General features: G+C 37.6%; 1 protein-coding gene across 1 annotated transcript in view; it reads left to right on the forward strand.

The window, feature by feature from the left end:
* Positions 1-12,488, forward strand: part of LOC133525514 (uncharacterized) — a 39,978-nt gene extending 27,490 nt beyond the window's left edge. Inside the window, exons 4-8 of the mRNA XM_061861777.1 lie at positions 1,640-1,825; positions 2,149-2,270; positions 2,851-3,018; positions 3,740-3,910; positions 10,445-12,488. Of these exons, the coding sequence (XP_061717761.1) occupies positions 1,640-1,825; positions 2,149-2,270; positions 2,851-3,018; positions 3,740-3,910; positions 10,445-10,735 (938 nt within the window). The 3' untranslated portion in view covers positions 10,736-12,488. The remainder of the gene's footprint in view (positions 1-1,639; positions 1,826-2,148; positions 2,271-2,850; positions 3,019-3,739; positions 3,911-10,444) is intronic.
* The last annotated feature ends 2,814 nt before the right edge of the window (positions 12,489-15,302 follow it).

Here is a 15,302-nt window from a genome sequence, read left to right on the forward strand (position 1 = left end):
AATTCTATTTCTGGTTTGATTTATTACCCGTATTGGATTCACAGCCTGTATTATTATTAGCAATGTTATGTTAAATGTACCTACTTAAGTTAATAACAATAACATAAGTCTTAACCCCAATTACCTACGTATTATGACTATATATAAAGTAAACAATTTGAATACCTACTTCAACCGAATACAAAATCGTTTGTCATTACGCTGGGTCATATTTTGCACAGTCTTATTTTCTGCATAAATCTTGTTTTGTTTTTCTGTGATAAACAATTGCTAGTTGGTAAAAATCGAGTATATACTTATTCATTATTAATTTCATTTAGGATATCTTATATTTCTATTCTTTAGGTATTCATCCTAATCATCGTTATTTTATCTTTGACTTATCTCATGTAATGATACTAAGACTCCTAACTACTACTACCTTCTGTGCTCAGTGCCCCTAGTGTAAATTTAGTCGATAGCGAAACGTGACGTACGCGTTTGCGTTAAGTCTCATTTTGTATGGGTTTTTGAACAGCGCGCCAAGCGGGACGTTTTGGAAAGTCAAAAATCTCATACAAAATGACACTTAACGCAAACGCGTACGTAACGTTTCGCTGTCGAAAATATTTACACTAGGGGTACTGAACAAAATGAATACTCCACTAAGCCGCAACCTCATGACCATGACATATACAAACAGCGTTGAACAATAAGTAAGTAGGATAAGTAGTTATTAGTGTTCAACGCTGTGCAATTTTTTGCCTTCTCAATGAAACCTTAGATTGACGCGTGTAATTTTCTTCAAACCAGTGAACATTACTACTTACTTACTGGGGAGTAAGCGCGCAGCGACCCAAAGTGTGTCTTGGCCTACTGCTCACCACTGATCCCGATCCAGTTTCTCGCCAGACGTTAACTTGGAACTCGCGCAAATCCGTGTCCACCACATCTGCCCATCGATACTTAAGTCGACCGACCGGGCGGCGTGCTGTCTGTTTTCCCTCAAACGCTCTTTTCACCGCCCGATCGCCTCCCATTCACTTTAGTTTCGAAGCCAGACGCCTTTTCGCCTTTGTGACACCCATGATATATGGCTCAGCAACTATCTGTTCGATTTCGACGTTTTTGCGGATTCTCCAGCTGCCATCGGGTCTCTGCGTTGGGCCAAGGATTTTGCGAATCTTTCTCTCAGCCACCAAAAGCTTACTTTTTTCCTTCAAAGTTAGTGTCCAGGTTTCACATCCGTATGTTAAGATGGGTCGTATTACGGTCTTGTAAATTCGAATCTTAGTTTTTCTGTTGAGAAGCCCGGACACCAAGACTTTGTGCAGAGTGAACATTCTTCTTCTTCTTCTTCAACCTAGCGTTTTCCCGGCCTAGCGCCAGGGTCCGCTCTCCTACTTAATCTTCTCCACTTTGCCCGATCTTCGGCATCCTCAGATGTGAGATTGCTCTCCACCATGTCCGCTCTCACGACCTCCAGCCAGCGCTTCTTAGGCCTACCGCGGCCGCGTGATCTAGGGCCTTGGACAGTGAGGTTGAGGCATCTATTTCCGACGTAACACATTATAGTAGTAAAATATAAATCATGTAACCCTCTTATTTTTACACTGATTTTCCTACGTAAATCAAACCAGTACAACATTTCTGCTTTCAGATTCGTTCCAAGATGTAGTGCCATGTATTTTGCCATTCTTCCACATCTATGGGCTAGTGATTAATCTACTTGGACATCTGTCAAAAGGATGCAAACTTATAACCATGCCTACGTTCTCAACTGGATTGTTCTTAGATATTCTAAAGAATAAAAAAGCCAGCCTTCTCTATATAGTACCTCCTATTGGTGAGTAAAGACATATTATATAATTGATACATCGCTTCATCAGGTTTGTTTGAGGCTCTTCCACAAAAACTAGCTGCTCAGCGGTTGAATAATTCAGGTTTTCAAACAATGTGTGAAAGCCTTTCGTTTTTAGAGCACAATGAACCAGCTTCCAAATTATTAGCCGAATTTTAAACCCTCTCTTTCTGTATTCCGATTTTATATGATTGTAAGTATTTTTAATTTTGGTCATACAGCTTTAACTAGATTAGGTTTAAATTTAAACATTTAGATTAGAACTAAATTTTAGAAGATCTAAACTTAAATTAAACTACTGTTTCCAGCTGTCTTACTAGGTAAGCATCCAGACGTGACTAACGATCATTTGAAACATGTAAGACGAATCACAAGCGGCGCCGCTCCATTGTCCGCCACTGATGTTCAATTGGTGATGGAAAAAAGTAACGTAAGTCTTGTCTTATGAATAAAATTCACTTTTTATATACAAGATCACGTAAAAAATCAGAAGCGAAGAAATGATCACTTTTTATAACTTTAATTTTCATTTGGTGTTAACTTCTTTCTCAGACTTTATCTGGTATCCTTGTAAAAAGATAGAGTCAATAGAGAGTACTCTTTGTATTATGCCCGGGGACCGAAGTCCACTGAGAGTTGTTCAGAAGTTGTATTTATAATAACTGTTATTCAGAACTCCGTAAGCGCGATGTAGCGTTCTACATAATTGCGTTCTAGCTTGCTAACGCATCTGTTAGTATATTGAGGCACCACGTAGTGACAGAGAAGACGCCACACCCTATTAGCAGATATTCGGGGTAAATCTGCTATATTGGCAAGATTTTCAGGCTAAGCTATCTATTCTTTAACTTGATGATGATTCTCAAGCGAGTCATCCAATGGTCGACGCTGCTTTTCAAGAACAACTTCTTGTCGAAGCTCATTAAGTCTTTCTGCCACTGTGCTTGCTTTGCAAAAATTTCAACTATATTTTTTTAATTTTTTTTTATTTATTATTGAGAAATTGACAGGGTAACATAGCATTCGGCCAGGGATACGGAGCGACGGAGACGACATCATTGACTACAGCAACGCTGATCGGTAGTGCTCCGGACTTCGCTGCCAGCGGGGTAATAATGTCCAACATAGAACTGAAGTTCGTTGATCCCTTGACTGGGAACCCTGTGCCGTGTGGAGAAGTAAGTGTATCATTAAGAATACTTAAATTTGGATAAGCTTTAAGAGTTCCATTCCTAATCAGTATCTTCCTTGATAAAGTTTTTCTTACCAATCTGATACTGCATCTTTTAGACAAAATACGTACCTATTTGCATTATTTTACTCATGTCTCAATTAAAGATTCAAATAACGACTTAAAATGCTTAATCAGATAAGCAATTCCTCAAGATATTTTACAAGACTCACTATCTCTTGCTGTGTTTATCCACAATATCCATATTGACAGATGATGATGAACTATGAAAATCGTAATTTTATAAATAATCGAATTTATTTATTACCAAACGCCGTTGCTCGCGACTTCATTCGCAGTATTTTATCTGAGTTCTAGTAGTACATACTTCGTGGTTAAACGCCTATCCTCCATAAAAAAAATTAAAGTTCTACCACTTAAGGGACTAGCTCCACAGAAAACCGGCGCCGTTGATCACGCTATGTAGTCGTGTCAACTGCATTTACTGAGTGGAGATCATTTTGGTTTTACTTCTCAATATATTTGTTTTATTTAAATTTCAATTTGTTATTTATATAGGTGTGTTGTTTGAATAAATGTAGCGTTCCATGCTTAAAGGGACCTTATCCTCATGCTGCATGTGCATAAGGATCTTTTAGAAATAAACCTTTATTATTTTCTAATTTAAAAAAACTTTGACGATAAGTGTTTTAAAATTTATTTTTCAGCAAGGAGAACTGTACGTCCGAGGACCCGTAGTCATGAAGGGTTACCACAAGAACGAAAAAGCGACAGCAGACAGTTTGACAGAGGATGGCTTTTACAAAACCGGCGACTTGGGCTACTACGACAAGGATGCTGGGCTATATGTCACGGACAGAATCAAGGAGCTTATTAAGGTAACATATTTTATTAATTAAAAATTAAATAAATTAAATTAACGTTTATTTCAAGCTCGTGTGGCTCAATTAATGTTCTGGAAATGGTTTAATGGTTACCAACCGAGTACATATAAAAGAACATAAGATGGAAAGACTATCTGCTATCTGAAGAGAGTCAAGAATTTTGACATATAATCTGAATTATTTTTAATAAATAAAATATAATATAATAAGCGAGTGTCTATGATTTGATTTTTTTTTTCAAGTATTCTAGGTATTGTAGCGCCACCTATTTAAGGTTTTTTGATGACACTTTTTGGTATATGGAGATTCCATTCCTTACCTTCACCTTCCATCGTTATGGTGGACGATGTCAATAAGTTGAAGCGGTGGTGGCCGAGTGGATATGACGTCCGACTTGAAATCCGGAGGTCGTGGGTTCAAATCCTGGCTCGTACCAATGAGTTTTTCGGAACTTATGTACGAAATATCATTTGATATTTACCACTAGCTTTTCGGTGAAGGAAAACATCGTGAGGAAACCTGCATACATCTGCGAAGAAATTCAAAGGTGTATGTGAAGTCCCCAATCCGCATTGGGCTAGCGTGGGGACTATAGCCCCAGCCCTCTCGCGCATGAGAGGAGGCCTGTGCCCAGCAGTGGGACGTATATAGGCTGAGTTATTTATTTTTATATAATAAGTGAGTAAACATTCTTGTATCTTAAGAGGAATTCCTAGTTGCGATTTTTCCATACAAACGCTCTCGACTGATTCCTCCCTGGATTTTTAACCTAGAGCAGTGATTTTTTCAAATAAGATCAATATCATCAATATCTGTGCCTCTATGTTTTGCTTTTTTGGATTATTTTATTTTGAAGAAAGATACAGCGCCTCGAAAATCGCAAAAACGGCTAAATTGAATTGGCTGTAAAAAAAGGCACAGTATACAAATATGACAAAAAATATCCAAAAAATCAAAACATAGCGGCATAGATTATTTCTTCCTCTTGCAATTTCCAAAATTTCATAATGATTAGTTGCGTTTTGGAGGAGGAAACAGTCGAGAGCGAAACCTCGATTTTTGAGTTTTTTGCGAGTGAATTTCGGTCCGAGCTGCAGTTGTCCTTATCGCACGAATTGAAGGCGGAGACAGTTTCTAAATATACGTACACAGAAGGAATAGTGATGGGCATAACATCCTTATTAGGGATTGCAGAACCGGTACTGTTTTAAAGAACCGGGATTTCCCGGTACTTTCGGAACTGGTCTAATTATTTCATTATTTTAAATAAAACGACAGCATTTTGCGATTTGACCACCTTTCGTATTATAATTTAATAATCACATTTTCTTTTATTACGTAGTAGGCAATTTTTTTTTAGAAATATAGTATTTTACATTGCTCACACTTGTGCGTCACAAGTAAAAGATAACTACTTTGATGTTTGCCACTAGATAGCAAATTTAATGAAATTACATTGACGAGGGGATTTATATATAAGTATCGAAGTCGTATTGTATAATCCGCCGTATTACATTACGGCTAGCCGATATCAAAATAAGGGCCATTTTGAAATGCGGCGGTTCAACGATTAAGGTATGTTGGGTAAATACCGGATGCGGGTGAAGAACGTAGGACATTCATTTCCCCTCCTAATTTGGCTTTATTTTTTAATGTAGGCAACATTGTGTAAGACGCCATTTCATTGCGCCTCGACTGTCAGTGTCCCCGCGTCGCTCAGGGAGTCGGGCTTGTGCTATGTGCAATCATAGAGAGCAAGGTAAATTTCGCGAATTCTTCCTTCTATCCGATCTTCGCTCTGTAATTTATTTTGCGTATTGTGATGAAACTGTGTTTGTTTTTGTAATTGTGTTAACAGACCTAGCACTGCTGTAGACCGATATCCGATCTTGACCCTTCCAGGAAAGATCGGACCAGAAACAATCAGATCTTTACCTATTTAAAAAACAGCAGTGATTATCAAACTTTAAATTTTCTTCAATTTACCTACTGACCTTAATTATCACATTTATTGTTTTCTTGATCACACTTTCGTACCATTATTTTTATCCAGTACCACTACCAGCGCGACGGTTACTGACAATGTATTTTTTTTAATTTCCGCAACCCAAAGGTTGCCTTTTAGCGATAAGACCGCATGTTGTTTACCTGTGCTTATGTGTTTTAAATTTTCTTTTGTATTGTTTTCTTTTATTGAAGTGTGCAATAAAGAGTATTTATATTGTATAGAGATGATGATACATGTTGAAATTTATAACAAAATCGAGTAAAATAAATGACCAATTTTTCGCAATAAAGTACCTACACATACGGATGCATATGTAGATGTGCACGCATACATACATTGCTAGTTTCGGATACAAAATAGAGATAGGACTTCGAAATTAGTTTCCTTAAAATGCTTCAAGAGGGCTCTCTTTTCCTATATACTTTACTCTTTACATACGATCCTTACATTTTATCAAAAAAAAAAAGATTGTATATCAACTATATATATATATATATATATATATATATATATATATATATATATATATATATATACCTTTTTTGACCTTTTTAAAGAACTACTTAGTCTTTTTGATTTCTAAGTTTGATTTTTATTTTTTTGGCGACCTTCATCAAAAATGACTGGGCACGATTATTTTTTATTTTGATTTTTGTCCCTCCTACTTAAGTACTTAATATCTTCCAGTACATTCCATTCAATAAACAATACGAGTACATTTACACTTTCCCTAAACCTGTACAGTTCACGAAATCTTAAATTGTCAAAACTTCGCAACGTATCTATTATTTTAGTGGTTTTTTTTATTACTTCGGGTAAACCTTACAATAAGAGGTTTCTTAGCACATTGTTTACTTATCAAATTGCCTTATGACATAGGTATCAAAGTTTGAGAGCCACAATTTTATCAATTTTTGTATCAGGGTTAAGATCGGATACAAAAGGGTAGACACCGGACCTATTTCTTTGTGATACCTTATTCTCTTTCCATTAGAAGCAACTTTTTTTTCACCATCCAATGTTCTCCCTTGATGGCAAAACACTCGTTACCCTAAAAAAAAGTATGTCTCATCTTTACACAGGTACAAAACTAAAACCGTTCTATATTGAATATTACCAAAATTCAGGCCGAATCTACGGTTATTATTTAACGATTCGCTACGTACTTCAAGAATCTGTCACGTGTTGAGATCTCGAAAAAACATTTTTTCACGAGTTCTCTCAATTAGTCCCAAAATTGTCCGGCATTATCCCAACATATTTTACCCAGATTGTCATTGCGATACGTTCTTCAATAAGGCGGCCCAAGTTTAGCCCCATCGTACTACAAGTTAAATAGATTGTAGTTTAACCATAGGTATATTTATACCTACTTACAAAATTTCACAACACACCATGATCACTCCCAACTTACTGATACGGATAGGTACAGTCAAGTGTAAAAATATGGGTGTACACATCTTACTCAAAAATATGTCCCATAGCATCTTATTCCAGTGTAATAAGAGCGTAGTACCATATTTATGAGACGATTCTTTCGATACATATTTTTGCACTTGACTGGACGACGACGGTTTCCTCACGATGTTTTCCTTCACCGAAAAGCGAAGCTGAGACATCATTCTTTTTTGCAGTTTTTACCTATATGGTAATTAATATCAATCAATCATTTATTATTTTGTCATCATAGGTGTAAAATACATTTAGTACAGGTGATAGGGTGTTTGGTATTAGGGTGTAATAGATACAGTATAATATAAAAATGAAAAACAATATTACGTGGTAACAACAAAAACAACTTGCGTCGGGCAGCGCAGAATAAATTCCGTCTGGCTCGCGGGCGATGTCGACGGAACGGCGCGCAATGAGCGAGCGCACGAGTCTCGCGTCTGTGTGCGTGCACTCACACTTAGATAGCTCCGGCTCCCGCCCACCGCAGCGCGACAGAAACATAGCTTCAAAAATTCGAGATTTGAAAAGTTGCTCAGCTAGGAATTGCTCTTAATGCTTGTAGCTTTTTTTTGTTTTGTTTTGGCTAAGGTTAAGAATTTTAACATAAGTGCAAAATGTAAGCGCGTAGTATTAGCAAGTTGTGTTTGACTATAATTGGGTGAATACTCCGGTATGATTATTGTGGTTATTATTTAAGTCCAATTGTATTTGTATTACACCTGTTGGCAAACCTTAATAAATAAAATAAATAAATAAACATTTTATTTTACGAGAACAAACATAAAGTGATAACATCAGATAGAACATAATTGTGTAGTACGAAGGCGAACTTATCCCTAAGAGGGATCTCTAATATAAATAAGATGCGTCGGAAAAAGAGGGACGCTTTATCCCGTTATTATCGCTTCGGTATTCGCGACCATCATACTAAAGACCTGGGTAAAGGAGGGGAAGTTTGCGCAAGAAATCATGGGATACTTCATTTGATGAGTACAGCAAAATAATTTCATTAGCTGGTATGCGGACCATGATGGTCATAATGGCTTTATAGGGATATCCACGGAATATCTATGGTATTCTACTTGAAATGGACTCTGCTATCTGGGCATCCGCGGTTTAAAGGATGACTCACGCTAGACCAGGCCGGGGCCGGGCCGGAGCTTCCGACGCTTCGTTTTCTATGGAAAGCACCACGGGATCACCGATGAGCCGTCATAGAAAATGACGTGTCGGACGCCTCGGCCCGGGTCCAGCCCGCTCTAGCGTGAGTCATCCTTAAATGTGCCTCGACACGAAAGAAGATGAAAAATAGACTCCTTTAATGGAAATCTCTATATGAATACAAAGATTAGTAAAGCCCGACCAGAAATATTATGATCATTATCAAGAGGGCGCTGTTATTCTCATGTACAGGTTGACTGTTCAGTTTAGTATGAAAAATGTTGTTCCAATGAAATTCCGCAATATGGCGCGTGATCATATATTACTGGTCAGGCTTTACCTATGTGATAAGCAATTTCTAGAAATTCTAAATAGCCAAGCAACAGAGGCCCATAGACCACAGACTAACATACACAAAACAATTATAATTGTAGAAACTAAAAATAATTTAGGTGACATAACAGTTATTTGCGGAGGCACCTGTTCTAGTGTAGGATTATTATGTTTAAGTACCCAATATAGATATGAGTAGTCACGCCCCGTGTTATCTCCTAGAAAGCAATTTTACTTATACTACTAATTAAAACCCATAATCACGCAAATCGTTAACCAGTGAACCTTTGCCCAGCCATATCTGTACGTTTTCCTCCATAAAACAACGTAGACCAAACATGTATATAAACATGTCACAGTCTTAGCTATAGTTTTCAGGGTCGAGGTTGGTTATTTAAAAACTGGTTTAACCTCAGTTGTTATTGTATTTTGTTAATAATTTAGCATAACATCCACATACGAGTATTTATTGTTTGTTATGTTATTATACTTAGAACTCTCGCGTTGAATAATGGTCCCTAGGACCTATGACAATTTTATGAAGTCTCTTATGGTTAAGCTTAATTTTTAAAAAATCAGAAATATGTTTTTACCGTGTTTTTATTACTTCCACTTTACTTTTATAAATAATGAGCAAAACTTCAAAAAATGGCTACAAACATTGTACGTTAAAGCTATTTCAAAATTTAACTTTGATGGGGAACATTATTCGAGGCGTGAGTGTTATACTCGGACGAAGTAAGTAACATTGTGGTCAAATAAGTGGTCATGGGTGGGTTGTATAATTTTGTCGTTTCATCAGGATATTCAAGATGGACGCTTTTGTTATGAAGTGTAACAGTTTTATTGATATTGATTTCTTTTGTTTAAATATGTAGGAATAAAGTTAAGGTAACGATAGTTTATTATTCAAGAAGGCATATTGCAATGCGCTTATGAATTATGAACGTCAAATAAAGCTACACCAGCTCTAACCCTACACCTCTGACCCGAGAAGATTAAAATCGCCCTCAATTGGAGGAGAGTATCTCAATATGGACTGCAAGAAACTCAGCGGGAACCATCTTTTCATAACATTACATCTTAAATAAGAAAAAATACATACATTAAATAAGAAAAAATACAATTTAGATTCCTATAAAAATATTACTATAAAAATTGCTAGGCAGAGAGATGGCAGGTGGACTAAAATGTTAACGGAATGGTGGCCGCTTTCGGATTAAATAAGCCCCTACTTTATAGAAATTTGTTTAAGTAATATATATGTACATCAAATCACACAAATACGTAGCTCTTTCAGAAAACATATGAGCCGTCTCAACATTGGTCAATTGTCTAATTTTCCTGACGGAGTAAGCGGCCGAACTTAATTTGTTTGCAAGCGTTCTTAGATGAGGACTCCATTGTAGATTTTTGTCCAATGTTAAACCAAGAAACAGCGCTTTATCTACCATCTCTAAGCGTTCATTACTCAAAAGTACCTTAGTCTCGACTGGTTTATTAATATGTAATTCTATTTCTCCCCAAATTGAAATTGATTTACAATTTAACCAACTAAATTGGTCTCACTACAGGTTAAAGGTCTCCAAGTAATGCCAGCAGAATTAGAAGGCATTCTTCGATCTCATCCAGCCGTCGCCGACGCAGCGGTCATTGGCATTCCACACGAATATCATGGAGAAGCACCCAGGGCCTTTGTTATACCTAAAAACGGATTCAAACTCTCAGAAGAAGAACTACAAAGCTTCGTAGCGGAGAAGGTGGCGCCGTACAAGAAGATAGAAGAAGTAGTGTTTGTAAATGATATACCAAAGACGAATACGGGGAAGATTTTGAGAAGGGAGTTGAAGAAAATGTACGCGTGAGGCGTGGAGGTGAGATTTTATTAGTGAGATAACATAGGTGCTAGGCTTTTAGCTAAAATTGTAATAGTTATTCAAATATAAAAGGTCGAAGCACGTCATATAATAGATTTAAGACACTGCCAAGAACCCGCTAGGTGTGTTAATTTTTTATTGGAGATGGGGTGCTTGGCACTGAAAGTGTGTTTTTCACATTGTCCGATCCGATATCGGGTGTCGGATACGACTACAAAAAGAAGCAAAAGTAAAACCTTTGAGGGGTGAATATATGTAGGTCATACCCATAACCCCAAAATATCAGCAGCCGAAAAAAATATCAGCTGTTAGAAAGCACTGACCGAAATGTATCAGACGGCAGCATTTTTTTTCGCGATTTTTGGGTTGGCTTCATAGTAAAAGTTGTTAAGTATGACATATGTATTCACCCCTCAGTTTGGTTAGTGGTAAAGCACCCTGTATAAAAATTGATACCATAGGGTATTTACTAGCAGCGGTTTTTCTCGGAAAGTCCTCCGACATTTGATATCGGATCGGACGATGTGAAAACGCTCTAACGATTTTGTTCGCCATGCGTTCGTGTAGTTATTATTGGGGTTTTGTGGGCCTTTGAGTGCCACGTCGACCAAGCAGTGATCTATTGTGACGGCCCGTTAAAATTCATTACTAATGCCCGTTGAATCCAGGAAATTCCAGATCCTTTGGGCCGTAATGTTCTGTACCTCATAGGGTAGCAATACGTGCCTCCTAAGTAGGTATTTCTTACCGAGAAATGAGAATGTGCATTGTAGTCTCCTCTGACTCCTGGCAGAACCTGCCTGTCGCATCTTTTTTCTTTCGTGTAGTTACCTAATTGGTGTATTCATAATTATAATTCTTGTTTAGGGTCTTTATCCACTTAACCCAGTGTACCCTTGAATTTTGTGGCGCTCGTGGGCACGTTCAGGGTTAATGAAGTTAGGCATCTACTAGCATTAAGTTATTTAAACTTTTTGTTAAAATTATAACCGTAAAATGCCTACTTTGCTCCAAAATTTGCTACAATAATCCAAATTTCAAATAATTTTATTCTGGTATATCAGGGGGCTAAAAAGGGGGATGAAAATTTGTATGGGGTGAAATTTTATTTTTATCTAGGAACTTGAAACTTCGTAAATGTAAAATACAAGAAAATTAATATTTTCGAAAATTCATCTCCTAAGAGAACTAAAAAGGGTTTGAAAGTTTATATTGGAGTTGCACGCGTACAAAGGCTACGGAGACTGCTTACCATCGGGCGGGCCGTATGCTTGTTTGCCACCGACGTAGTATAAAAAAATATATTGGAATCGAATTAATGGGTATAAAGTTTGCTCTCAAATTTAGGTCACTACTTTATCAGCGGGTAGGTATATACGGTCACGTCTGAAAATATCGATACGGACAAAGTGCCAAAATTATGTATACACTACCCTAGTATATGGGCCATAAGGTCATGTATACATATTTTTGGCACTTCGATCGGGTCGATGTTTTCAGACGTGACTGTGCAAAAGATATACCTTAATTTATGTAAAAAACATGATTAAAATGAACTCATTCAATGGGTGACTGTAAATATATTATATGTATATTATAAGCTGGGAATTCAATTTGAAATTACATTTTAAAATATCGTCTGTGATCTAATGCCTGCTTTTGTTTGAGTTTTATACCGAAGTTATTTTATGAAGTTTGGTGTTGTATATTAAATTTTATTAAACGTTTTAGAAAATTATTATTTTTTTGGTTTTATTATCCAAATCAGAGTTATTAAGGCTTAGAACGCACTGAGATTAATTATTTGCGGTTTCAAGACTGAAACACCAAATGCGTGCGTATATGAAGCATGGCGTAGGTACAGTCGAGTGCAAAAATATGTATCGATAAGAATCGTCTCATAAATATGGTACTACGCTCTTATTACACTGGAATAAAATGCTATGGGACATATTTTTGAGTAAGATGTGTACACCCATATTTTTACACTTGACTGTACGTTACACGTTACACTTGATGCGGTTCTGAAACCGCAAATAAATGATCTAATTACAGTGCGTTCTAAGCCTAATTCGGGTGACGTTTATGTTTTTTTTTCATCACACTTGCTCGAAAAAGATCTTTAAGATATAATATTTCATGCAGGTGTACTGAAGGACAAAGACCTATTTTGTTGCCACCGAAAATATTCACTTTATTAAAAAAAATCGTTGTTGGAGACCCGTATTTGTTTTGAAAGACCTATCCAACGACACCCCACACTATTGGGTTAAAGCGAAAAAAAAAAATATTGTATGAAAGGTACCGTAAAAAAATTCTTTGGACTTTTTATTTTATTGTGTGTTTATGTAAGGTAGAAGTACTAGTGCTCGACGCTGCACTAGTACTCGACATGGGCACTTTATGTCAAAGTGACAAGGATTAAGTTCGAATACAGAAAAATCTTCGTTGTTCAAATTTAACCTATATTTCCATGAAATAAAGTGCCCGTGTCGGTGACTAGTGCAGCGTCGAGCACTAGTACTTCTACCTTATCCATGCCAAATTGCAACTTTCTAGCACTAACGAACCCGGAGTAAAGCCGCGGACAGACAGATGGCATGGCAAAACTGTAAGACTTCCTACGTTCCTAGTTGACTAGGGTACTTTAAAAAGAAAATGACACATTGCTTGCTGAATTATTTTATAAGGAAAAATAAAAGTTGTAATTTCTTAAAATGACATATGAAAGCTACCACTTATGGAAGGTAGAAGCAAGGAACAGAAACTCCTTAGGCAGTGTCCTGCTATAAATAATAGTTCTAAATCTCTCCAGGAGTGGCGCTAGAGTAGCTAAGAACTTAGGCGTTATTGACGGAGTGAAGTGCGCTGTCTATGATTAGATTTTTTTCTCAAGTATTCTAGGTATTGTAGCGCCACCTATTTATGGTTTTTTGTCGGACACTTTTTGGTATATGGAGATTTTGTTCCTTGCCTATACCTTCCATACTACCACTTTTAGAATATGTGGTTCAAAAATACAAGCTGTATCTAGGTAAGCTGAATTTATTAAGGAAAAACAACCTTAATGCGATCAGATATAACTGGTGCGGTGAACTTTCTACTGATAACACAAGTATTATAAGCACTTGATAGCATGTTATATACAATACAACACGATGATAACAGTTAATCCCATTGTAAAGTGGCTCCGCTTGGGGTGATAAAGATAAAATTGATATACCTAACAAAGTTATTACTATTAATAAGTAGCTTAAATCTAAAATAAGTCCTTCAGCCATAGTACCAAGGATGCTGGCGGCATTTCCTCGTGGTATAGCAATGCTGATACGTTGTGCGAGGAAGCCGCCTGCTCTTCGGTCACCAACGTCAACCAGACGCTTCGCGATTTCTGCGAAAAACCTGTGCGCGCTGGGACCCCATGGACCTAGTTTCAACGCTAAATGGCTCAAAATGGTACTCTTTACCGAGGCTCTTATATTTATGTATTACGTTTTCTTATACCTTAGGTATATTAAAGTATGTTGATGCAAATTTAAAATAATAATATCGATTCTTGATTTATATTTAGTCTCAAAATATCTCATTAGAACTTGTTTTGTGGGAAAACATAATAAAATAAATATTTTAACAACCATAATACCTATTGTCCGTATATCAATAAATGCCTTAATGATTTTTATATAACGCAAACAATTTCCAGACAACCCAAAATCACAAAGGAGCTGGGATAATATTTACTGTGATTTAACTTACAACACTCTTCTAAACTGGAGCTGTACCCAGGTCACGCGAGGCTTTTGGCGGTCGGAGCCCGGGAAGCCGGCTCCTGGCTACATGCCCATCCTTCACCTAATACTGGTACTTTCTTGGATCTGACCTCTCTAAGACTGGCGACTGGTTTGCGACACGCGGGGTTTCGGTATGTACGCCACATATATGCTCTTGTGGCACGGACGTGGACCGACTGGGACACCATGGATTATCTTGTCAAAAAAGTGCAGGTCGTTTTTCAAGACATGCGTCGCTTAATGACATAATCCATCGATCTCTTGCCACCATCAATGTGCCTGCTCTTCTTGAACCGACTGGCATTATCAGGGATGATGGCAAGAGGCCTGATGGGGTGTCCTTGCTTCCTTGGAGCTTGGGACGGATGTTAGTGTGGGATGCTACCTGCGTAGACACACTGGCACCGTCCCACCTCCAACGGACTAATGTAAAAGCGGGCGCAGCGGCGGAAAGCGCCGAAATTTTGAAACGTAATAAATATATAAGAGCCTCGGTAGAGAGTACCATTTGGCGTTGAAACTCTAGGTCCATGGGGTCCCAGCGCGCACAAGTTTTTTGGAGAAATCGCGAAACGTCTGGTTGACGTAACTGGTGACCGAAGAGCTGGCGGCTTCCTCGAACAACGTATCAGTATTGCGATACAACGAGGAAATGCCGCCAGCATCCTTGGTACAATGCCTCAAGGGTCTATTTTAGATATAAGCTAGTTATAGTAATCACGTACATGCGCGTTGCCGACCCTAACCCCCTCCCGCCCCTCGTT

The sequence above is a fragment of the Cydia pomonella genome, chromosome 15 (genome assembly GCF_033807575.1).
Source record: "Cydia pomonella isolate Wapato2018A chromosome 15, ilCydPomo1, whole genome shotgun sequence".
Lineage (NCBI taxonomy): Eukaryota > Metazoa > Arthropoda > Insecta > Lepidoptera > Tortricidae > Cydia > Cydia pomonella.